Below are 23,948 nucleotides of genomic sequence, written 5' to 3'. Positions count from 1 at the left end.
AATTTATTAAATAGATAATTGTGACACTGAGTATTATAGAAGCAGAGTATATATCTGTTTCTGAGAGTTTCAAAACTGTAATCTGTCTGCACAGACTACTTATGAAACTTGGATTTCTATTCTCTGATTTTACAGTTCTTCTATATATTGACAATAACAGAGCAATTGCTGTAGTGAATGATGAAAAGATTACTCATAATATACATTATATTAATATCAAATATCATCACATCTGTAATACTGCAGCTGCAGGCATTGTTAAAATTATATAAATAGATATCACTGATATAACTGTGAATACTCTAATGAAAGCTTTAATAGTTAAAGTTCATGAAGATGCTCTGATTAATATAGAGATCTGTATGCCTACAGTTAGAAAAGCTCTGAAGGCATTCTGATAAATACAGAGTCTTATCATTCTGCTACTTCTATAATAGTTCATTCATTTTACTGTTTATCTTATTTATTTTCTTATTCTTCAAATTCTTGTTAGTTCTCCGCGAAATCTTTGACAGAAGACACTACTATTTTATATGTAATATTCTCTCTGTAGTTATAGAACTGCTCTGCTGAGTTACATGTGTCTACTCAGCAGAGTAATAATTAAAAGAGGTGTTAGATTTTCTCTCTACAGACTGACTACTTCTGTATAAGTGAGATGTTCACTGATCACTTGACAAATGCCTACACATATAAAAGGCTGCACAATAGATAGATCTTGATAATATAATTAACTACTACATTATATTACCTTTATCACAATTCAGAATACATAGTAATCAGAATACAGAGTAATTTAAAGCTAAATATAATTACTTATTAAAATATGATAATACTTCTTAGCTGTATAATTAAATCTAAGCAGTGTAATTCTTTTGATAGTACTCTCTGTAGAGAATGTATGAAAGAAGCAGAATGAAAAAAAGAATAAAGATTTAAAAATTAATCTAAGCTGTATAAGTTAGAGTATTTAAATATTTTTAATAGAATATATATAATATTACATTACAGTGTTTTTTACATAGAAAAGTTGATTTTTCTATAATAAATAAAGTATATCAATAAATGTATAGATTGTAATAAATGTAGAGAAGAATATAAAGAATGTAAATATAGTAGAAAATATCTGTAAAAAAGAGAATAAAGATTAGTATCAGAGTTATATAGACTGCAGAGTAAACTGATCAGTGAGACTATAAATTTCATATTTAGTCTTATTTAGACTGATTTTATACATTTCTTAGTATAAATTCTGCTGAGATTAATTATTAAAAAACATGTAAAGTAACTATTTATTAGATCTTAAAATGAGACTATAACTTAGAAAAAATAAAAAAGTAATCTTATCTAATTCTATTTAGTCTCAATCTTGATATAAAGTTACTATTTTTAGACATTTTAAGGTTTTTTTAGACTGTTTTTAATTTTTTAGAAAGTAATAATTTTTGATAATACTCAAATGAGATTTAAAGTCATTTAAAGCAATAAAATGAATTTAAATTAAGAACTAAAAATTATAGTCTTATTTTAAAAATATAATAAGAGTAGATAGTAAGTCTTACTGAAATAGTATAAGACTATTATCTAGTCTTAATACTGTGTAATAAAATTAATTAAATTAATAATGAAACTATTAAATATTCTGATTCTAATCTCAGATACAGTTATATAGTCAGTCTATTACAAAGTCTATTTATAAATTTAATAAAATATATATAATATTATGTAAGATTATATTACAGAGTATTTTACTCAGAATAGTTAGTTTTTCTATAATATATAAAAAGATTATAATAAACTGATTTTTTTCATATTTTATACATATTTATTACAGACTGTAATGAAGCAGAATTAAATTATATTTAAAATAAACTTAATATTCACTTTCTCATTTCTTATTAAATTTAATACCTGTTATAATTAATAGTTTTTATTACTTTTTTTCACTTTTATTTTTTATTTTATTATTTTATTTTCATTCTCTGTAATCACTTCTTTTTGAATAAAAAACTGTGATATTCACTTTTAAATTATATTATAATATAAGTCTTAATATTTATAAATTACAAATTAAAAAGTTAAAATAATAAATATTTATTAAGATATTAATATTTGAAGTTGATTGTAATTAATTTACAAAGGTGAGTATTGAGTGAAAATGAGTATTAAGTGATTGATTACATTACACTTATTCATAAATGTATTCACTGAAATAATATGATAATTATTATTATAATAAACTACTTGTATGAAAAAAAGTAATATTAAAACATTAAACAGACTACTATTTATATAAGGAAAGGTGGCAATAATGAAGGTTTATACTGTCAGAAGTTAAATATCCACTTTCTGTACAGCCCTGGCACTGTACGGAAAAAATCACCGAACAGGCCCTAATATCTGGGCAGTGGCTGAGATTCTGAGATAAGTTATACGAGTCCTTTTTCATTGCCGGTTTGGGAAATACGGTGTATTCCCGGATTTCGGAAATATATTCTGCCGAGACCCTCCCCGCTGACGTCTGACGTTTGTCAATCAGGGTTCCGATATCCCGCTCACAAAATTTCTATCCCCGCTGCCAAACATTCGTGAACAATCTGATCTCTACGATTGCTACTGCATTTCATTGTCCTCAGGTGCCCTGGGGTTCCGATTGCCGTCGAGGTGGCTATCCTTACTTCAGCGATGTTTGATCACTCCTCATAAATCTGGCTCCGCACACATTTTTTCCCACTTCTTTAAATCAGCCATGCCTCTCGTTGAGATAAGGGAACTCTTATCGTTCCCTGAAAACGGAGACAATGCTACGGACACGGTGATCAATTATGTTCACTTCAATCGGACCGCGCTAGAATATTTCAATTATATCCTCTATTCCAATGGAACTCTATCAAACGGCTCGAACTGTTGGCTTTCATTTGGCATGTACCAGCCTTCTATGCTATCAAACGGATCATTTATTAATGCCACTTCTTGTTATTTTCCGGTCGAGGGCCTCGAGGCCAGGGGAAGTGCCGGGATTGCTTTCGCTTCGATGTTTGCAATAACGATAATGTTCACCTTGATAAACCTGCGGAAGCATGGGAAACGGTTCTTACCGTTAGAGAAACGATGGAGGGTCATTGGAAGGAGATGGCAGTGGTATTGGATGCTCTTCGTTGCAGCCTGTGGCACGATAAGCTGTTTCATGGGCATTGATGTCGATCGGAACTACTTGCAAGGACTTGCCCTTTCTCTCCAGAGTTTGTTTTTTTACCTGCTCTTACCTGGACTGCTGGCTGCAGTATGGGAAGGAGTCAGGCATTGGTACGTACTTAAATCAATCTATATGCGCAAATGATTCTATTCCTGCGTGTATGCTTCGGCTTTGATCGCGACTAACAAACGTCATTTACAGGGGCTCGTGGCAGGAACGGCAGATCTGTGACCGCGACACCGTTGCATTCTCGGAGGCTTCTACGAGGGAAAAACAGGAATTCTACTTGCCATTGATTTTCTACCTTTTCGGCTGGCTTAACTTCTTCATGGTCATTCCCAGAAACTGGAACTCGATCCCAAAACAACGCAGCGAGGACCAAACAATGAGCGTAGCGAAGCCATCCGCAACAGACGGGCGTTTTAAAGCGGGGAGCATTCTTGCGGTCGTGTGCTTGGTTATCATCTGTTATAGCCTTGGGCACAGCGTCTACAGATACAAGGAACGACCTGTAAACAGGTCCAGTTTGATTACTTTCTATTTAACCTCTGCACCCTTGAAATTCATCATCTGCATCATTCTAACAGGCCTCCGCGTTGGATTTGGGGTTGCGTCCACATTCTCCTGGGATATTTCCCCCGTTAAATATGACGGCAATGCCGGTTGGCTCTACGGGCTTGGCTATGCTCCCGCATTACTCGTTCTCGTTGTTCTGAACATCTGGGGTTACATCGATCCTAATGAAGACAAGTACCTCATTGAGCAACGCCGTGAACGTGGACGCGCAGCTGACGCTGAGCTTGGTATCGAGGCTGGAAAACGAAAGCCAGCCTGGTGGCGTCGATTGCACCCTGACTTCCAGCATGTGTCTGGCAACGATCCTAACGCTAGATTAAAAGCCCTGACTACTGAAATCGGAGGCGGAAGGCCTACGCAAAAGAACTTGGAGCATTATATTGAAATGGGAACAATCTCTACGGGCACGCGGGACCAGAGTGGCCATACCTATGATGTGGAGAGTCCAAGCAAAATTATACCAAACGATCCAATAGCGGACTCGGTCTCAAGAATTAACACTTCTATACCATTGAATCCGACAGGTCAGAAAATGCGGCCTCCTAGTAGGTCGGGCAGTCAGGCAACACTTTCATCCGGAGAGACGCTTCATCAAACTCAACCACCTCAAAAAGTGAGGAGTATGTTGGATGTCTGAACAATTTTGGTTTATTATTTATAGTATCAGTTTCCTGCGCCCGTTTATTTCTTGGGATTTTTCTATATACATCGTTCATGGTACATACAGTCTGGAAAAGCTTGGCGAAACTCAGGCGCTTGGGATCTGGGAAGGAGGTGTGTTCGCGAAGGCTCGGCGATTATATTGTTAGGCCACTGGGCCAAAAGAGCTCAATCTCACCACCTGTGTGTGCTGATGGTAGAGGGGTTGAACCAACCCGGGACCCCCAACATATATCAATCGTGCCGCGCCTGAATAGAGGCGCACACAAAGCAAAAACGGCTTCCTGATGACCATAGGATGTTGGACTGTTTCCAACCTCCGTTACGACCCGGTTGATGATTGATTCACGAGAACGCTGGCTGTGGATCCTCAGGGAAACAAGGAAATATGAGTTTTTCATTACTTCCTATTTTATTTTTGGAATATTGGTTTATAAATTGTGTACGACTCTTAGAGATCTACTACCCCCTAAATTTGGACATGTTTTTTGCATTCGACCTTAATTTGGAATATATCACTGCAAACTGGACTCAAGACATAATAAATATATAATTTTTTTATCCATTCACTCCTGCCAATAAGCCCCAATACGCTTCGGATCCATACATGAACTAACAAGAATCCTTTGATGGCTGGAGAACTGTCAATCAACGCACTGCGTCTCATTGAATCAGCGTTTTTTCAGTCTCAGTTTTGTAAGGATCTGTTTCACAACCTCCCCGATCCTTCGGGCAAGATCTATTTCTATCTCAATCGTCCGCTACGAAGTCCATGGAGCAAAATAAGCTTTGCAACCTTTACAATTGGACTTTCAAGTCTATTCGCTAGAAACACGAATCTTCGCCGATTTTATATCGCATAGATGACAGGGAATAATCGAGTTGAGTGACATTCTTGTCAAGATATCTCCGGCTTGGTCGACAAGGATTTTTGGTCCCCCTCCCCTTCTCCGAAATTTTAAGTAGTCTTTAGCTCAGCTTATGGTTTGAAGCTGTCATGTTTTAGATCACGGTGTTAGCCTTGAGCCCCTACCCTCATCTTGCGAATGCTTGGGTCGCACTTATGTGTGCTTACTGAAATGCGCCGATGTCCTAACTATGTGCCTTCCCCCCGGAGCCTGGCGCCTTGACATGGATGATATCGGGGTTCGGAGCCGCATAGCGAAATCCATACATGTGCCAAGGTGCTCGCCATTTCCTTGGAGTATTTCCTAGACACCCAAGTAGGGATTTGCTCTCATATATTCATCCGTGCGTGAAGATAAGCGGAAATTAATATTATACATATATCCATAAAATGTCTAGAAACAAAAGTGGTTACTAGAAATGTTCAGACATGAACAAGTATATATAAGCTTAAATAAATAACGTTTTGTATTCGCCAAATTATTTATAGTCGCGGAACGAAATTAAGCATATTTGCAAATATAAATACTAATGTGGCTGCAGGTTTTCTAATCTTGGAACACGCAGACGGGCTAGTACTTACTACGTTGCTGAGCTGAATTACGGAGTACGGATGAACCAGTGGCCCTGGATGACACCCCCCCGGTGTGTTGGTAACTTTGCTGATGTGGGCGAGACAATGAGGGAGAAGCCATTTACACACCGGGTTGATATTGAGCCGTAGTCCGTTTACTGAAAGATGATGCACCATACGTCCGTAAAAAGGTTGGAGTTGGCAATCCATTTACTGCCTAATAATCCTGGATAATCCACATCAGTCAGTCAGTCAGTTACCTTTTGTGAATGATTGCACATCTTTCTGACTTAAAACACATTCACTTTATCGATATCTACTGCGTAGATGTACTCTAGCAAATATGCAAACAACTGCTCTTAGGAATCAGGCGTCTCGTAGACGGTGTTATACCGTTAGTATTTACAGGCACAATTTGAAGGCTAGTGCTGCAGGAAGATCGATCACCTCGATATGGATTTTTGGCTGAAGGGAAGACGGAAGCAAGCCCCCGCCATTGCATTTAGATATACCGGGAGCAATTTGCCATGTATTTGTGTTACAATAGGAAGAAAATGATACAAAAAGGAACACTGGGTTCCATCGCGGCACCCCGGGGGAAAAAAATGGTTAGAAAGAACAAACATTATTTAACACATTCATCCCTCTTTCAATGTTGAGAAACCTTGGAAGTTATAAAAAACTCTTCATAATAAATACTAGATATGAAAACAGGGTAAAACGCGGACTCAGCAAGACAGTTGTCATAATAATAATAATAACAACAACAACAATGATGATGATGGTGATGACAACAATGAGAGAAACACACCCTAGCCTGCCCGATTTTAGTCCATTCCCATGTAAAATGTAGTTTCCCATCCCAGTTTTAAATGCATCCACAGGTAGTTCTCGTAGATACGGAGACCACACCTAATTCACAAAACGCCCATGCAGACCTGTAACAAAAACCCCACCCGAGAAAAACAGGTATTCCCGTGGGGTCGCTAAAATCACACGCTTTTTCAGAAAGCCAGTCTGTAAACGTGCGCCTAAGTGTTGAGAAAATAAATTATACATCCTTGTGATAAAAGTATCTCAAATGAGATCACTCGTAGGTAAATCAGGCAGTAAAGACCTTATCAAGTTGTCTCAACGCCCTCATATCTTCCCCAAATCCAATCTTTTCACTGGGGATGTCTTTCGGTCCATTGCCTGAGCTCACATAGGGTTTTGGGCTTCTGGTACCTGTGCCATTTGCTCGAGCCTGCGGCTGTGATCCGTCAAGAATACTAGACAAGGTCCCGGCGGGGGCAAGTGTCGATGGAGGGAGTGGGCCGTTCATAAGTGCATTGATGCTTGGAACCTTTGTAGCAGATGAAGATGATACAGCGTTGTTATTATTATCTTGGCTGCCATTGTCATGGAGTGGGATGTTCTTCAACGGGGCAGGGCTAGGAGCATGTTTAGGTGAGGTTCCATTAGCCTGGGCGTGGCTATGTGGTGACCCATGAGGGTGGCCGGGAGAACCCATTCTTGGAGCCCCTATGATGATTGGTGGGTGGGACCTTGGAGATCGAGCGGGAGTATAGAAAGGGACAACCTGCCCGCTAGCAGCATTTGGGAGGTGCTGTTGCATTGGAGGCGGGAGTGTAGAGTCGGCTGGATGCACCGATCTTTCGTACGGAGCGGGTAGTTGGGGATGGTGTGGGTGGTGTCCATATGGAATGGATGAATGCCCATCGGAGGCCCCAAGAGGAGGCAAATAGGCAGGATACGGCATGACTGCAACATGTGGTGCGCTTGTAATAGGAGGTGGATGCCAGTTGTACGGGGCGGTAGCATATGGTTGAGCGTGCGCAGCACCGGGCCGAGCGTACGGGAGCGAGTGCGGTGATATTGAAAATCCGGGTCTGGACATAGGGCCACGGGTCACAACGGGTAGATTTTGTTGATCGTTAACACTGGATTCAGGATATAAGCCTTTCTGTGGGCGGATATGTCGCAGAGCTGGATCAGTGGATGGCTGATTCAATCCAGGAGCGGTTGGGTGGGATCGTGCGTAATAGCTTATTAAATGGAGGTGCTGACCCGTAGATGTTGTTATACTGAAGGACTGTTTCATTAATCCATCCGGCTTATAGCGATATCCATCTGGGCCTTCCTCCCCACCCTCTCCGGGATCTTCATCGCTACCTCTATTACTGTCAGGAGTTTTCCCTGCCCTTGACGCCTGCGTACCATGGCCGCCACCTCTTTTCCCTTCCATTTCTCTGTAGGTCAAGAAGCTTCCCGATACCCTGCTTGCGCTCCATGATTTTCCATCTGTCCATCTTCTCATTCCGGCTTCCCGTTCATCCCAAACAAACACAGAGCCAGATTTAACCGCTTGCCTTTCCTTCTCTGATAATCTTCTCTGGACTCGCGGTAAAAGCCCGATGCGGCAGGCTTCGAATAAGATAATAGCATCCGCGGGTGTGCGGACATGTCCGTTATACGTCTCCATCCCCTCTCCTCAGCAGTGAAAAAAGCAAGTTAATACAACCGCCACACACCGAATACGAGGGTCCTTTCGAATATCGTGGGAGTATTTAAACGCGCGAGGACAGCAGGAACAAGGCCAGGAAGTGTGGGAAACCTTCGTGTCTCTAAGCCCCGTATTCACAATCTCTAAACACTAATGATCAGAAGGGGATATTAGCATTATATGCATCAGTTGTTATAGAACGGAGGAGAAGGGCTAATCAACTTGAGCAAAAACGAGCTACTAGTTCGGAGAGAAGTAGTGGTAAAAGCGAAACCAAAATAAAAATAGTCCTCTGATAAGGATTCCGTAAATAAACGACTATGATGAGGGATCAGACAGAAGCTCCATTACGATAGGCAGGATAAAGCTGGAAACTCTCCGCCGAAATTGGGGCTGGATCGACAACCTTGAAAACGGTGAATAAGGGATGTCTAGGGATGTCTAGGTCGAGAATGAAGAGCAGAGAGACGCAAAGGGCTAACAGAATCACCCGGGCAAGTAATCACGCAGTTAAACAGATTATCATAGCAGTATCCCGCGAATTTTGATGGTGGGCTTTGACCACAAGATGGAGGGGCGAAAATCCAAGGATGCATTTCTTTAAATCAAATGAGGGGGAGAAGAGCAGGGCAAGCACGGATAGATATGAGATAATTTCGCAGCATCCGGACGATAAATTTTGCAAAACATACCTTGACTGCTTTCGCTGGGTTAAGATTATGTTAAGCTGATGCGAGATGAGAGATAAAACGAGTATTAGGAATAAACATTTGAAATAGATCAACAGTTGAGAAGGAATACCGTAAAGGTCCTTGAGCACTGCTTAAGTTCAGCAGACCCCGGTAACAGTGAGTGATGTCAGGCAAAGGGAAGTATGGTTTTCGTAGCGCGGTCTAAAACCAAAGGACGGCGAGGGAAGAAGAAACGGAATCTTTGGAGAAAGGTAGATGGAATAAGGTCCCGATGGTTCAGGAAAGGCGCAGCACGTGAGAAAGAGTCTCGCTGATTGGATACGATGCCGACAGTACCGTATCGCGTTTGTATAATACCATACGTCACCAGTACACAGAATATATGTATTGTCATGTATGACACGATACATGGCCGCCCTCAGGGAATGAAATATACATACACTTCCAACTGTGAACAAGAAAAGCGACGTATAATGTACTGTAGATAGAGCTGGGAGGCCATGCGCATTTGACGCTTGGGGTGGTTTACTGCGCATAAATACCCAGCCGCTTACATTTACATACTTTGGTATTTTTGCTTCCAACGTCAGGTAGGGAGGGGGTGGATCAAGTTTGGCCGCCCTCGTTCCTTGGACAGGACGTTAAGCGCTGGGACTCAAATGGGCGCATTCAGGAATGATCTATTGAGGATTTTGTTGAATACCAAAACAACAAACACGTCAAAAATAGCGCAGTCCCAAGGCCGAGTATTGCCAAGCATGACTCGTCCAATACTCCGTAGCATGGAAAGAGAGTACTCCGTAGTAAGCTTTTAGTTGAACCTTATGCAATGCTCCATTTCTTTTATTTTGGCGAACTTAATATGACTAAAGTGCAAGACTGCGGGGAAAACAAAAATCACCAACTATGTGGGAGAAGGGGTTTAATGAATCTGAGCAATGAGTTTTTGCTACAAGCTGCATTATTGTTTGGGTGGCCCACGCTCCTTCGGTTCATGGTTGAGCCCGCAACATAGGAAGCTTAAGTTTAAATCCACGCCTTGGTGGACCTGGAGCAGGTAGTACGCAGTACATGCACCATACATTCTTTTGCAGGGGTTAAAGTTAGGCACAGTGTATTGTGCCAACACAGTAAAGAGGCATAACTAACCTTGGAGCTGTAGCGCCATACATTCTTTGCGCGTAATTTGCCCAATTCCTGAACTTTCTGTCCAATAGGCGAGCGAAGATAAGGCCATAAGAATTTCAGTTAGAAAGATCCAACCATGACAATGATAAACCCTGTACAACCTATGGTGCAGTACATACATTACGCTACAGCCAGAAAGCAGAAAATGTGACAGGGTGCATTTTATTACCAAAGGCCTTGTCCTAATTCCGGGCATTGTACAGATTACAGTATGTACTCGATCTCGTCCTGCAAAGCCACTCACTCCATCGAAATCTATTTCTCAGCTTTTTATCCCGAGGACTAGGTATTGCACAGCTCTGATTATTGTGTTCAATCCCTACGAAATGTACACTTCAAACATGGGTTCTGAGATATGTGCAAGCACTAATACAACAGAAGATGAAATAGCTCCACAAGCTGTGGCTGTCAGAAAGTGCAATTTGCATGTTTGTATCTGCGAATAAGCGCCCATCATCTTAACCAAATAAAAATACCAATAAATGGACTTTCGTGGTGTCTCTTTCAATTCTCAGCAGGAGAAGCTAGCAAATGCCTGTTACAGGCGGCTGCCCACAGGATCATGATGATATGGCTGCATGGTATTGTTGAACAGTGCCTCTACAAATAGGATAAATTGCTGACGAATGTTAACACGCAGCGGAAGGCGTATCTCGACTGGCTGGGAATCGCAATCCTTACTGTGGCCCGTATTGTTTTCTGTATCGGCATCAAGAATCCGGTTTGCTGCGCTCCCCGACAAGGTAAAGCCAAGTTGACAGAAGAACGGAGGATTGCACAAGTTAAAATAGTAAGTAATCATTCCTCATAGAATGTGGGTCTACTAGCATCCTGCAGGCTACCTAAAACATTCTATCCAATCACTCTATTTTCAGCTTACCCTTTACCTATCGATATGCCTATTAACTTCTTCTTCTCTGTCGGAAAGAGATCACTCAGGTAACACTAGATTTGTGATATCTGAGTTGAAACATTTTCAAGGGTGACATAAGGTTGCCAAGATGTACCCGGTGTTCAATCGCTCGATCGCCGTGCAGGCTTGAAAACCTATCTTGGAGAAAATTTATCAATATGTCACACTAAATTGCTAAAAAAAATATAGGCGCGCTGACTATTTTGTATCAGCATGGGCCTCCATATGGTCACGGTACATTCACATATTAGTAAAGTTCACTTGCCTCTGAGAAATGTGATCTCCAGAATACAGCTCGCAAGCTATGCAACGCCTGCGCCATTTAAAGCACTCGCTAATATCCTTACTACCAGTAGCTTAGAAAATCAAGAGAGTCAAAGACTGGTCTTGCTCGTAGGATCGGAGGTGAATCCTTCCACGGGATCTGGAGTTTGTCAGCTGAGGCTGAATTTCTAATCTTAGGAAATTTCGGCCGTTTGAAGCTGCGCTGATAGGTTCAGTGAGCAAATTCAGCTTCACAAGTCCTACGGATATAGCATTTTTAGAGGTCTCGTAGCATCTTCTCTGTGATGCAGACCTTTCGTGGCTGATGGCCAGTTACACACTCATCCAGCGTGAGACTGGAAAGAGAATAAAGAACTGTGAACAAGATTGCTACTGTACAGATTATTTGGACTGTAATGTTTTGGCTACTTCGCTGACTTCAACTCAGTTCGTTACGCTCCAAGATCTGGTATCCAAGATGAGAGTCTAAGTTATGTGGATTTCCGTATTACGCATACATACATTAATACGACACTAACACCTGAAAAGCGCCATATGGCATGGAATAAATGCGTTCAAAGTTATTGCGCTAGTAACATGCTAGGCTAGTAGTGGTAATTTAAAGTTAACTTTAATATGACATCCATGTTGCTCCACCTGATGTTGCTCCACCCGGGTTTGGGAGAGACGAGTTACTAAGAAAAGAGTAATAATAAACTAATGAATGAATCCTCATGCTAAGGAGTGGCCTGCGGCCATCGGTTTCGTATTATTGTTTTCCAGTATTTATTAACAACAATAATAGTGATGAAATTGCCCCGATTCTTCGGGTACATACATACATAGTAGTAATTCTTCCCATGCTTTCCAGGCGGGGTGGCGTGGCGTAGTTTCCTCATAATAGCTCTGGGGGAAGTTGGTCAAGCCATCGATCGCCCTGAAACGAAAGCGCTCCGGTGAAAATAATAATGTTCCTAGAGAACGCCAGGATTAGTCTGGACCCTATTTGGTATGAGTGGCGTTCGAGAGCGAAAGCTATTTCCAGGCTCATAAATCGGGGATGAGGTCACCGATCACCTTGGATGTGAAATGTTTACCTGATTGAAAGCGCCAAATTTCCTGTAACCATACCTCAAGACCAGGGGGCTCTGTATCCAGTTCAGTTGAACAGTTTTTCAAGTCCCAAGGAGGACCCAAGCTTGGATATATTATGCATGCGTACATGTATATAGCACTTGCAAGGTTCTGCTTTGGACAAGTTAAGCAGGTTTGAGGGATGCGAATCGTCGCCCTTAGCCCCAACATCTTCCTTAGAGTTCCTTTAAGATTTTAAAGTTAAAACGTGGGGCCGGCAAATATCGGCCAAGCTTTTAAGCGAGCGGGGCGACCGTGATTTTGTATGTTTACTTTTTACGGTTCCCATGGCTCCCCCAAGCAGTGGAGGGCCGTGCGTCGTCAGTGACTTGAGGTTTCAGCGCCATGGCGCCAATTTGGCTATCATCAAAGTCTCGACAGGGACAGCGTTTGTGGTTCTTGCAAAGCTTTGTTGTATCTTCCTCGTTTTTTGCTTTTATGTGAAGAAAACACACGGCTAGCGACGACGCTTGTCGGGGCGGAAGCATAAGAAGCAGGCCGGGTTAAGTCTAGAATCTACCCCTTGCCATGGTTGTTGAGTGTCAAAGGAAAAAAGATCCAGCACTTCATTGACTATCTCATTATTTGAAAGGTTCCAGTTGCTTATTTTTTCTTGGTCATCATGTGTCAGGATGACTGTGTTCGGAGATAATCCCACTACTGGAAGTAAGACTCAATCAGAGGATTTCGACAAGAGCCCATCTATCTTCCGGCAGCGGAAAATTTTCAATCATTACTTCAACAAACCATTATCCAGACTCCGGACTAAATGAGATCCGATAGTATGGGGACATGAATAATCCAAAGCGGCGCCTATAGACCTAGAATACGGTGGATGAACACGTTTCAGTTGTGGATGACTGTCGCCAATTCAAAACCAACAGATAGAACTACATGTATGTACGGAGTACTGTACATTCAATTAAGGTCTAGGTTGCGACACCTTCCACCGCCCCGTTTTGCCGCCAGGATTTGGCAGGACATTTCCGCAGCACGGCGAGTAAGCAATAATGGACGCAAATGCAGCAGGCCATATTTGGTCATCATTATTACAAGCATCAAACGCTCGCTTACGCTCGCTTTGCTGCTTGCGCAGCCCCCCCTACCACTTCCACCCTCTACCCCTACCCCTCTACCTCTCTCTTACCACCCCGACCACCCCTATCACCCTAATCACTCTCTTCCATCCTATATCATCTCCATCACCATTATCAGATTAATCAGAGCTGTACAGGCTGCAGAGCCAGCTCTTCAATCTCATCTGAATTCAAAGAAGTGCATATGACATCATATGAGATCATGTTACAGAGCATTTGACAAAATGAACATAGAGAAGAGTATAAGAAATGTAAGTACTGTAGAGAATGTATGAAAGAAGCAGAATAAAAAAAAGAATGAAGATTTGAAGATTGATCTGAGCTGTATGAGTCAGAGTATTCAAATATTTTTGATAGGATGTACATGATGTCACATTACAGTGTTTTTTACATGGAAAAGTTGGTTTTTCTATAATAAATGAAGTATATTAATGAATGTAGAGAAGAGTATAAAGAATGTAAATACAGTAGAAAACATCTGTAAAGAAAAGACTGGAGATTAATACCATACAGACCACAGAGCCTGTTCATGGATTTGATGAGGTGCATGTGATATCATGTGAGGTCACATTACAGGGCATTTTACTCGGAAAAGTTGGTTTTTCTATAATATATAGAGAGATAAAGGAGCGGCCTCAATTATCTCCATTCGGCAAAGTGCAATCCCCCTTTCGGGGTTACGTCACATGAATGTTCGGTAAAGATCCTAAGCTTATCCTGTGTCCCGCCCATCCCCAGCCATGAGGTTCGAAGGGAACTTCTTTACGGATCGATCCGTATATTGGAGCCCGAATTGTATCGGGGCTGAACGGAGTTGCTGATTTGTTTTTTGTCTGCACCGCCGTGTTAAGTTCCGCCCCACTTCAAGGGCTCAGCACCTGGTCCTCAAGCATAAAACCCTAATAATTGGCTTTGATTTGGGTAGAAGCTCTGGAGTCCAAGGATTCAAAGCCGGGGTCGATTTATCTGACGCCAAGGCTTGGCGACGGAGGATTTTCCAGACGCCACCGGTCATTAAAATCCCCTTGCAATGCAAGCGTGAGAGTTTCCGTTTTGTTGCCTTGACTGTAGCTATAGAGTTGCACTGTCGAATCTTAGATGTTTAAATATTTCAAAGCTTTGAAAAGGAAGTGTCCCGTCCTTTTCTGACTGTGTAAATGGTTCCTGACTCCTAGCCAGAGAAATTGATACATGAATGGGCGATGGGAAGAGGAAGTCTCAGGGGCCCCTTACATTTGATCTGAAGCAGGTTACTCACAGGATATATAGAATGACTGGGCGACTCCTCGGTCGAATGACCAAAATTTGGCAAGGTAGTAGTATCCATATTTGTAAGGCTGAGTTTACATGAACGTACTTCACCACTTTCTTGATCACATCACGTCTTTGATGTCATACCAAATAAGTGAAATTGATCAATAAAGTGGTGTGATCAAGAGAGTGATGAAGTACGTTATGGCGGGCTCCTTTGTTGAGAACGATTCCTGTATTTATTTCACGCAGCGTTACGCCAGATATTCATCATACAGCACTGTATGTATGTATATGTGTATGGACGACGTAAATACAAGGGCTGTAAGGGACACACTGCGCATAATTATAGTTTTTTAGGCTACCAGGTGTCGGGATGGACGGTAACACGGGTGGAAAACAAGCTTATTTTCGTTCTCATGATCTTCGAGTCAGAATAAGCTGCAGCGGACGGGCAACGAAACAACTAACGAAAAGAAGGTTGCGAACACCAAGGTTCACAACCGCGTGAGAGAATAAGGACGCCTCATTCTGATCACCATCAATAAATCCTCGGAAAGAAATATGGGGCCTCTCGTATCCAAAACTTTCAGAAAGCCCACTATCTGCTGGCTGGACACAAATATTATTTTGCTTACTTTTGTTGTTACCATGCTAGTGGCAAGTGCGACTGTGCAAGCAAGTATCCCCAGTCACAGTGTCAGTTAGCAGCCTAGCAAGGGTGGGCGGCTGATCGAACAGGGGCATCAAGATAACCTTAAGATTGTGTGGGTCCATGAACCAAGGATTGCATCCATGAAATAAATGGTCTGTATCCACACAGCGCCAAATCAAAGAAGAAAGTTGCAAAAGGCGGAAGCAACGGAAGAAGAGCATCGTTAAAAAAAAAAAAAAAGAAATTAATTCCCACATATTGGTTCCCCATGCTAAGCATCTAAGGGAACTAGCGCCCATGCAAAATTTCACCATGCAGAGGTTAAAAACTTCAAAAAAATAAAATAAAAAATAAAAAAATAACAATTGGTAGTGGGCTAGAGAGAAATCGGGGCCGACGCTCCTCCTCCTCCTCCTCCTCCTCCTTCCGGCCTCCTGAGTCCTTCGCAACTCCTCGGTCGTATTCGCCTCTGTGTCTTTGACCGTATTTCTCGTGGACGCCATGGCTCGGAGCAATCCACAATATTGTCTTTGTATCCCATGTAATCGTGACGTTGAAACTCAAACCAGTCTTGGCAGCGAGGTCAAAAGACAAGCAATTGTCTCGGAATTCGACCAAAAAGCTCGTGGGAACAATGGCGGCTGGTGCATAATTATGAACTAGAAACGCCTCCTTGCCTCTCCTATCCCACAGGACTGTACGCTCGGGGCTCGTCGGCGGTTGCACCCGGCCACATTTGTATGTAGTTGAATCAACCTATTTATTATTTAGGAAAATAAAGTAAAATAATAAGAGGCATTTGAGCACCTTCATCGGTACGTATGATACTTGTTGGCAGTAGGTCTGATACCTGAACTTCTGCTGCCGGAGAGAAGCAGGCCTGCCTCGGGACAATTTATGCAGGGAGGATAAATGGTGGGGAAGGGATGGATGATTTAAGGTTAATTAACCGTTTATAAGGTTTAGAGTCCATGCTCAAACTTGAACATCCGAGTTTACCAACATGATAGCGCGATTCATAACAATCATGGCGGTTTTTTTCATGCGCTATTGTTTTATGATGTGTCCAACGACATAGTTACCTGGTGGCGTCGTTTATATCTGCAGCCTGCTTGCTCTGCGACCGAGACCCTCTGAAAATATGAAAATAGTGACTCTAACTTGTCCCTGGCCTAGCCGGTGTTACTGGCATTAACATCGGAAGATTACCTCGCTAAGGGTCAGATCTTCTGCACGCATTGGGGATTTAGAGCCGTCATTAGCCAATATTGGAGATCAAGCGAATAAACAGTCACAAGGGCTTTGTGTTATGGAAGTGGGGTCTGTCCGTCTCTTGACTGACTGGTTTCTAGGAGCTTACGAAGCGACCTTTAACCTACAACATACTTTGAATGATGAATCCATTAGTTAAGAGGCGAGGAGCAGTGTGTTTTGTTTGTCGATACGCAATGGGCCAGCCGTAGGAAACCTTATGAACAAAAATACGTAACGCAATGACTGGTAATGAGCGCAGATGGAAATCTTGGAAAAACACTGCGCTTTATCGAGAGCAAGACGAATAATAATGTACATACATACATTCGGCAAAGGGTTATTAATACCAGGACTGTCTTGGTTTCTCTTTTGGAGATAGAAAGTTTGAACACAACTATACATAACATATTGTGAGACAATAGGTTCAAGCTACGAGAAAATGGACCCAAGAGGGAGCCGGCAAACCCGGTGATAAGGTGCACGTGACATGTAGAAGCAATGGGTAAATCGATTATGACAAAATAAGAAAAAGAGTAGATATCTTTATATCCCGTAAAATACAGTTTTCTCGCTTGAGATAATCATATAGCAAAAAGGGAGAAATCTAGGTTATAAACTAGATAGTAAGGTAAGAAGATCTCGTTACCTTTCCTTTTCTATCCCTTAACATTCAGCTCGTCCAAAATGTCGTGGGAACGGAACAACGTCCCTAAGACTAGAAACGCCAGCCAGATATCCCAGGTACCGGTCAAACCCAAGTCCAAACCCGCCGTGAGGTGCACTGCCCCATCTCCTAAGATCGGCATACCATTGCATTGGGCCGATATATTCATCCGGTTGGAGGTAAGGGTATATTGACGAACCCTGCTCCGCCGCCAAATGTGACGAAGAAGATGCACAATCTGCGTCTGGCCCCGCCTCAGGCATTTTCCTAATAAGCCCGTGCTCACGCATGTTCTGTATAAGATTTGGAAGTCGGTGTTCACGAATGGAGCCACCGACCACTTCACAGATCTCGGGCATCAAAAGATCGAAACATGCAACGGTCTCCATTGTTTGGGCTGGATCATGGTTGGATAATTCTGCTGGCGATGCGGGGGAAGGTTCCTCTAGCACGATTGAAGGTGCCATGTAAAATGGTTTCACCATCTTCGGATAGTGAGTCACAAATACGGGACACCCCTTCCCAACTTCATCGACTATGAATTTTTCATGCTCGAGGTGGAGGCCCTCCTCCCAGGCCGGGGTTATGGTAAAAGTGGCTGCTTTCGATGCAACAGCCTTCTGAAGCAACTCGATAGCGTTGGTATACGTAATCCGAGGCCATTTCCCACTCTCTACTATGCCCAACCATCGCGGGCGCAATCCCTGATCAACATTTTCTTGTCCAGACTCCCCTGTCCTCTTAGCTGTAAATATTTCCTCCGCAACTGGGCTCTCGTATAGTCGTTTCGTAAGGTCACGAATTAATGACTCCACAGTATCCGTGAGCGAATCCAAGCTATGCACAAAATTCATTTCTACCTCTAACATATAGAACTCGCTGAGATGCCGTGGAGTATCACTCTTCTCCGCTCGGAAGGTGGGAGAGAGGGTCCACACATTTCCCAGCTCGGCCGCATACGCCTCCAGATGAAGTTGGCTTGACACCGTAAGGTATTTTGGAGATCGAAAGAACTCCCCCTTCTCTCCGTCCCCAACTTTATCTCCTGGCGCCACTGTGAACACTTCCCCAGCACCTTCGCAATCAGACGATGTGATCAGCGGCGGCTGGACCTGCACGAAATTGCTGCCGAGCCGGGAGTGGAATACCTGTCCGAGTTGGAAAATGCATTCTGATCTAAATCGAGAGAGGAGGGAGTTGAAAGGTGTCCGTAGCCTGAGATGTGGTATTTGTCGAAGGAAATCTGGGCTGTGGTATTTCTTTTGTATTGGATATGACTGCCAGGTTAGATAAAGGGACGGATGTTAGTAAAAGATCATGGACAAGCTATAAAAGAGATTGGAACGAAACTAACCTCAGGATCCGCCTCTCCAGTAATCTTAACTTCTGTCGCGTGAAGCTCATGGCTTTGCTTTTTGCCGGCAGGACATGGTTGCCACACGCCAGAAATATCAATAGCAGAACCGGTCGATAGTCTATCAAAGATTCAGGAGACAAGAGAAATTAGCGAACCAAACACATCTCTCATTGCTGTAAAGTTCACCTCGCACAATTGGACCACATATCATAATAGAAATAAAGAAGCTGCCAAGGCGGACAGACATACCGAGCAGCCTGCGCCGGCGTCAAAATCGCCTGTACCGACTTAATCGTTGACCCATCCGATATCTCAGCAAACGCGAACCGTTTCTGCTTCCTCACAGACCGAATAAATCCCTGAACCCGAATCTGGCGGTTGTCCAAGGAACTAGAGCCTCCATCATGATCAGCAGCAGCAGCGGTGGGGGTTGTTTGGGATGCCTCCAACAGCTGCGCGCATCGGAGTAGCAACGGGGCTTTTTGACCTGCAATCGCCGAAGCAGTGGTGGAGGTGCTCAGGCATCTACGCCATACGAGCATTGCTTGCTTGCTTGCTTGTTGGTTCTCTCTCAGGCACAACAATTATGCCCGGTATGTCTTGATGGTTAGTTTCGGATACTTGGTTTACAACTTTTTTTGGTTGAGCTCTTTGAAGGTTCTAAATTGCTTGGCAACCCGCGTGCTCCCGTGACTTTTGGTTTGGGCAGCAGAAACATTATGATAATTCTGTGTAGTTAAATAAATTTCGTGATGGTAGACAAAGGCAGACTAAATAAAGAGTGGAATACAAAAGGAATAAAAAAGCCCAAGATCTCGCCCTGAATGGACCGTTGCCAATTTGAATAATACAGTGGAAATAAGTCGGAATAGATTTCAAAGGCGCTCAATCAATGAATTACTACCCGTTGCTCATACGCTTTCCTCTCCTCCTCAATCATCTCAATAGCATCTTCTAGGTTACCGTTTGCTGCTTCTGCATATACGTGCAGGTTGTGTGAAGGAAGACTCGAATCATAGCCATAGCCAAGTAGCCCAAGGTGAGCGACACATCGATCGATATCGTTTGTTAGCCGATTGCGCTCCTGCATTTCCGGCTGGCGTTCTGAGTATTGATGGATAGGCTTAGGAGGGACGGCCGGTGCAGCTTCCGCGGGGAAGCTACCCGGAATGTTGGAAATGACGTCTGTTGTTGGACCTTGGGGGATGTATGGATTGTAAATGACGGACCGGCCTTCGAGCGCATTGCGATGCCTGCCAAAGGACACTCTTGCAGGTCGGCGATGCTGACGTTCTGTCGCGCTGCGCCGAAGATTAGAATTTCTATTACGCGGATGAGGCTCAGTGAAAGGAACAAAGGGTCCAGAAAGCCTTGCTGCCGGATCGGAGGCTATGGTTGTATTTGAACGACGGAGTCCACTGGGAGGTGCTGGAGAAGACGCTCGATGTCCCATCAGTTGTGCATTATACAGTTCAGGTGGCCAAGAGCCAGGAATTCCGCGTCCTTCCGTCGGCGGTGGAGCTGGATGCAAGTTGCGTAGATTGCGGATAGGATCATCAGAAGTAGTAGTCTCATTTAGTGGACTTCCATCTATAGCTATCAGAGATCTGCTAGGTCTCAACTCATCTCTGGGTTGAGATTGCTGCATGGTAGAGGTACACGCTTCCAATTGGGAAACAGTTGGGAATCGTGCCATTTGAGATTCTGGGCTAAGCGAGCGAGCAATATTCTGACCTTGACGAGGAGGGGAGAGAGACTGGCTACCATTGTATTTATATGGATCAGGTACCAGGGACGGGTAACGAGCGGAAAAGCCCGGCTCTCCATCGAGTTGGTCAGTCAATGCATTATTGTCCGTGGCATCCGCTGAATACAAAGCCTTTGGCCTCTGTTGATCAGACTGATTAGAGGAATGACGACGTGAACTTGGAGCTTCGGCATTTGGCTGCTCCTGGTTTTCTGTTCGTTCTGTGATATGTTTCAGGGTGTTGATCCTCTGCCGTGGATGATCATGAACTATAGATCGTCGTAAAGTCCCGAGAGATTTGGCCCGCCTAATACCGGTTGGGGTGCCATTAGGGTTACTGGCATCGATCTCAGCCGGCGTTTGCGTAAGGTTGTAGCTGGACATCCTCCGAGATCTGGGGATATCTGGGAGATGACGAGGGATACGGAGACGCGTATTGGTTTCTGTAAGGGGATGAGGTGAAACCTCTACTGCTTGTCTGGGTGACTGCTGGACAGTGCTATCATCAGTAGTGTCGATACCATGGCTAAATTCAAGATTAATAATCTGGCCATGGAGTAGATTCCCGGTGAGCGCCTGGAGAGCGCCGGATGCAGCGAAGGAACAAGGAAAATCAACATAGCCAAACCCAGCGTGTTTCCCCGTTGCAGTATCGTGGGGCAAGTTGGCCTTCCCCAAGAAACCCTTGTTCGCAAATGCCGTTTCAACATCTTGTTCAGTAACGGCAGTATGGAGGTTGCCAATAAATAGGGTAGTATTGTGGTTGGAATCGGCCGAGGGCGTCTCTTGTGGAGAAGCAGTTTGCCTCTCGCTTTCTGGAATTACTCGAGAAGTAGAAACTTCGGGCAAAGAGTCCGAGGGTGCCGTATTATCCACAGAAACATTGGGCTGGGATGTACACTGCTGAGGGTTTGATTGGTCATGAGTATCTACATTTCCTTGAGAAAGCTCTCCATCTGGCTGTGCTTGGTGTGATCCCATGTTTGTAGGCGTGGTGTCAAAGGTGGCAAACAGAGTTCGACCCATTTCTCCAATATCCCCCGCCAAAGTGTGGAGACTATTCACGATTTGGTTAGTGGCCAGAATATCAGCTTCTCTGGAGCTATCAGCAGCAGCTCTCGACGAAGTAGCAGCAGCTTGCATAGCATTTGCAAGACTCCGAACATGGCTGCCAATAGCGGTGATGGTATTGAAAAGAGTTGTCTCCACTGTTGAGGGAATGTGTCGGTGTGCATTCGATAACCGGCGTTCCACTTCCGGAAGCTTAGACCTCAATTCAGAGGTTAGATGGCGAATGCCCCCAAGCAATGCTTGCATAGTCTGACCCAGCACTTCGGCAGGTTTGCGTGAAGGTTGGGATGAGGGATCCGATTCAGGTTGTGAAGCAGGTGGTTGCGGGGAGGAAGTCTCTGCGGTGAGTTGCTCCTGTGTCACTCTGCTAGACGAATCAACAAGTTTGTCTTGCATAATCCTCGATAGTTCGGCCTCGAACGACGCCAGAAGGGGAAGGTTTTCTTCGATAGGCGATTCGCGGCTTTCTGGCTCTCTTTGTGTCAAACCATTCGACTCCAAACGTAGTGGCCAAGCACCCAACGAGGTCCAAGGGTTTGATCCCGGCATAGATGCCGACGGGATGGATATCTGGGTGTCGGAAGTTATGTCCTTGGCATGGTCATGTTGGCTTTCGAAGCTGGTTTGTTGGACAGGTTCGATATTTCTTGAAGCACAGAGCTCCGATGGTTGACCACCGTCCACTGAGCTGACTAGGCCAATTGATGCATTTTCATTCTGGTGCCATGTCGACTGGGGAAATGGTGGGGGTTTGTGAGGTTGAAGCCAGTGATCTCTAAGATCATCGTTACTTTTCTCGAAGACGGGCTCGGGCTCGGTGTGGGCCTTGCTATTGTCGTCGGCCACCTCTGGAGCAGTGGCTTCATGATAAGTTGATACAGATGTATTCAACCGTCTATTGCCCATGGAAGTCCTGCTCTCAAAACTTCTCCATATTTCTAAGACGGATTTCGAACGATTAATGTCAAAGATATGCATGGGCCATTCATGTTCTCGATCATTGCTAGGGACAGCTGGTGAATACAAAAACGCTGACGATGTGGGCTCGCTAAGGCGATCCGCAAGTTCAAGCGCAGAACCGACCTTGTTTTTCATAATTAACGGCTATCCATGGATGATTGGAGGTTCCAAACTCAATGGCTAAGCAAAGAAATAATGGATCAGCTTACAGTGATTGTATCTCCGTCGTCCTCATCCATATAAGTCAGTTTTGCTAGGGGGTTAGCTGCAATTGTTTCATCGTATTCCTCAGCTGAAATTCGAACGATACCATGACGATCTGTTGTTGGTGGTGCAGAAGCTAGCAAATGAGTCAAGTTATTTCTCCTTCCCCCGCTGGAAGGGTCACTGTAGTCGGAACGTAACTTGGGTGGGACCAGGATGTCGCTGCGTCGTTTGGCTGTTTTTCCATCAGTGCCCATAGACGGGATTGATTGCATATCGTGGGTCAAATATGGACGAAATTTGCCATCTTCATCATTACCAAGCCGCTTATAAGCCGGCATTAGTTCAGCATCAAAAGGTGATCTAAGAAACGGTTCTGGATTGTCTTGTCCATCTTGTGGAGAACGATCGGGTTGTTCAAGTTCCTCATCCACAGTGGGATCCAGAAGATCCCTAATACGAAAGGGCTTCAGCATTGTGAACGGTATAGATGGGCTCGAGAGCAGATCGAAACAAGGTCGATGTCGAGGGCCAAACTGATCAACCAAAAGTGCGAGAAAACCACCGCCGTATTGAGTATCTCACGCAGAAATGAGGAGAGCCAAAGGGTGACAAGACGATTTAGTGACGGTAGGGGATTAAAGGATGGATCGAACGAGGAAAATAGTAGCCTGGTGAGAGGGTAGCCTTGCTTGAACGAGGGCGAAAGCACAGTTCCCGGGATCGAGTCTATGAGCTAGGCAGTAGCATTTGTTCAGGGTAGTTAGTGGTTTGGGCTGCACCCAAGGGCTTTTGGAAATGAAAGACGGATCTTGTCTCTCTCCGGGCTGATAGCGGTGGAAAACAGCAGTCTCCAACCTCCAGGCAACACGATAAAAAGGGTGGCGGTTAATGTTGGTGGCCGAGAGATGGTGCATTGCGTCTGAAGTGGTTGGAGCAGGCGCAGCCTCATTTCCCCGCGTCAAACCAACCAAACCAAACAAGGGGACATCCCGCTCTCCCCTTGGCATCCATGGATGCAGCTAGTCCTATTCTAGAAATCATATGACAATTGTTTCTTATCACATGATATCCACCTT

At 43.9% G+C, this 23,948-nt stretch overlaps 4 protein-coding genes across 7 annotated transcripts; 1 reads left to right on the top strand and 3 right to left on the bottom strand.

Annotated features, from left to right (window-relative positions):
* Positions 1-2,409: 2,409 nt before the first annotated feature.
* BDBG_00493 lies at positions 2,410-6,683 on the top strand. 2 transcript variants are annotated; one of them, XM_031719909.1, is made up of 4 exons: positions 2,410-3,306; positions 3,398-5,655; positions 5,882-6,155; positions 6,240-6,683. In XM_031719909.1, exons 1-2 carry the CDS (start codon positions 2,750-2,752, stop codon positions 4,407-4,409), a joined length of 1,569 nt encoding a protein of 522 aa, XP_031575827.1. In that variant the 5' UTR covers positions 2,410-2,749; the 3' UTR covers positions 4,410-5,655; positions 5,882-6,155; positions 6,240-6,683. The 2 variants fall into 2 exon arrangements, with proteins under 2 accessions (XP_031575827.1, XP_002629247.1); XM_002629201.2 differs by lacking the exons at positions 5,882-6,155; positions 6,240-6,683 and having other exon boundaries at positions 3,398-5,818.
* On the bottom strand, positions 4,857-9,594 carry BDBG_00492 (cAMP-independent regulatory protein pac2). Of its 3 annotated transcripts, XM_031719907.1 has the most exons (4): positions 9,111-9,583; positions 6,306-8,568; positions 5,508-6,129; positions 4,857-5,424 (listed from the first exon to the last, which is right to left on the bottom strand). In XM_031719907.1, the coding sequence occupies exon 2, from the start codon at positions 8,395-8,397 to the stop codon at positions 7,015-7,017; it is 1,383 nt and encodes a 460-aa protein (XP_031575825.1). In that variant the 5' UTR covers positions 8,398-8,568; positions 9,111-9,583; the 3' UTR covers positions 4,857-5,424; positions 5,508-6,129; positions 6,306-7,014. The 3 variants fall into 3 exon arrangements, with proteins under 3 accessions (XP_031575825.1, XP_031575826.1, XP_002629246.1); XM_031719908.1 differs by lacking the exons at positions 4,857-5,424; positions 5,508-6,129 and having other exon boundaries at positions 6,197-8,568; positions 9,111-9,594; XM_002629200.2 differs by lacking the exons at positions 4,857-5,424; positions 5,508-6,129 and having other exon boundaries at positions 6,272-8,568; positions 8,641-9,337.
* Positions 9,595-17,529: 7,935 nt separating this feature from the next.
* On the bottom strand, positions 17,530-19,429 carry BDBG_00489 (asparaginyl-tRNA synthetase; the record flags this gene model as incomplete). The annotated part of the gene is made up of 3 exons (XM_031719906.1): positions 17,530-18,807; positions 18,885-19,005; positions 19,137-19,429. The coding sequence occupies 3 exons, from the start codon at positions 19,427-19,429 to the stop codon at positions 17,530-17,532; spliced, it is 1,692 nt and encodes a 563-aa protein (XP_031575824.1).
* Positions 19,430-19,776: 347 nt separating this feature from the next.
* Positions 19,777-23,345, bottom strand: BDBG_00488 (uncharacterized protein; the record flags this gene model as incomplete). The annotated part of the gene is made up of 2 exons (XM_002629196.2): positions 19,777-22,788; positions 22,875-23,345. 2 exons carry the CDS (start codon positions 23,343-23,345, stop codon positions 19,777-19,779), a joined length of 3,483 nt encoding a protein of 1,160 aa, XP_002629242.2.
* Positions 23,346-23,948: the final 603 nt, after the last annotated feature.

The sequence above is a fragment of the Blastomyces gilchristii genome, assembly GCF_000003855.2.
Source record: "Blastomyces gilchristii SLH14081 genomic scaffold supercont1.1, whole genome shotgun sequence".
Classification (NCBI taxonomy): domain Eukaryota; kingdom Fungi; phylum Ascomycota; class Eurotiomycetes; order Onygenales; family Ajellomycetaceae; genus Blastomyces; species Blastomyces gilchristii.
This window is presented reverse-complemented; position numbering and strand designations above follow the sequence as displayed.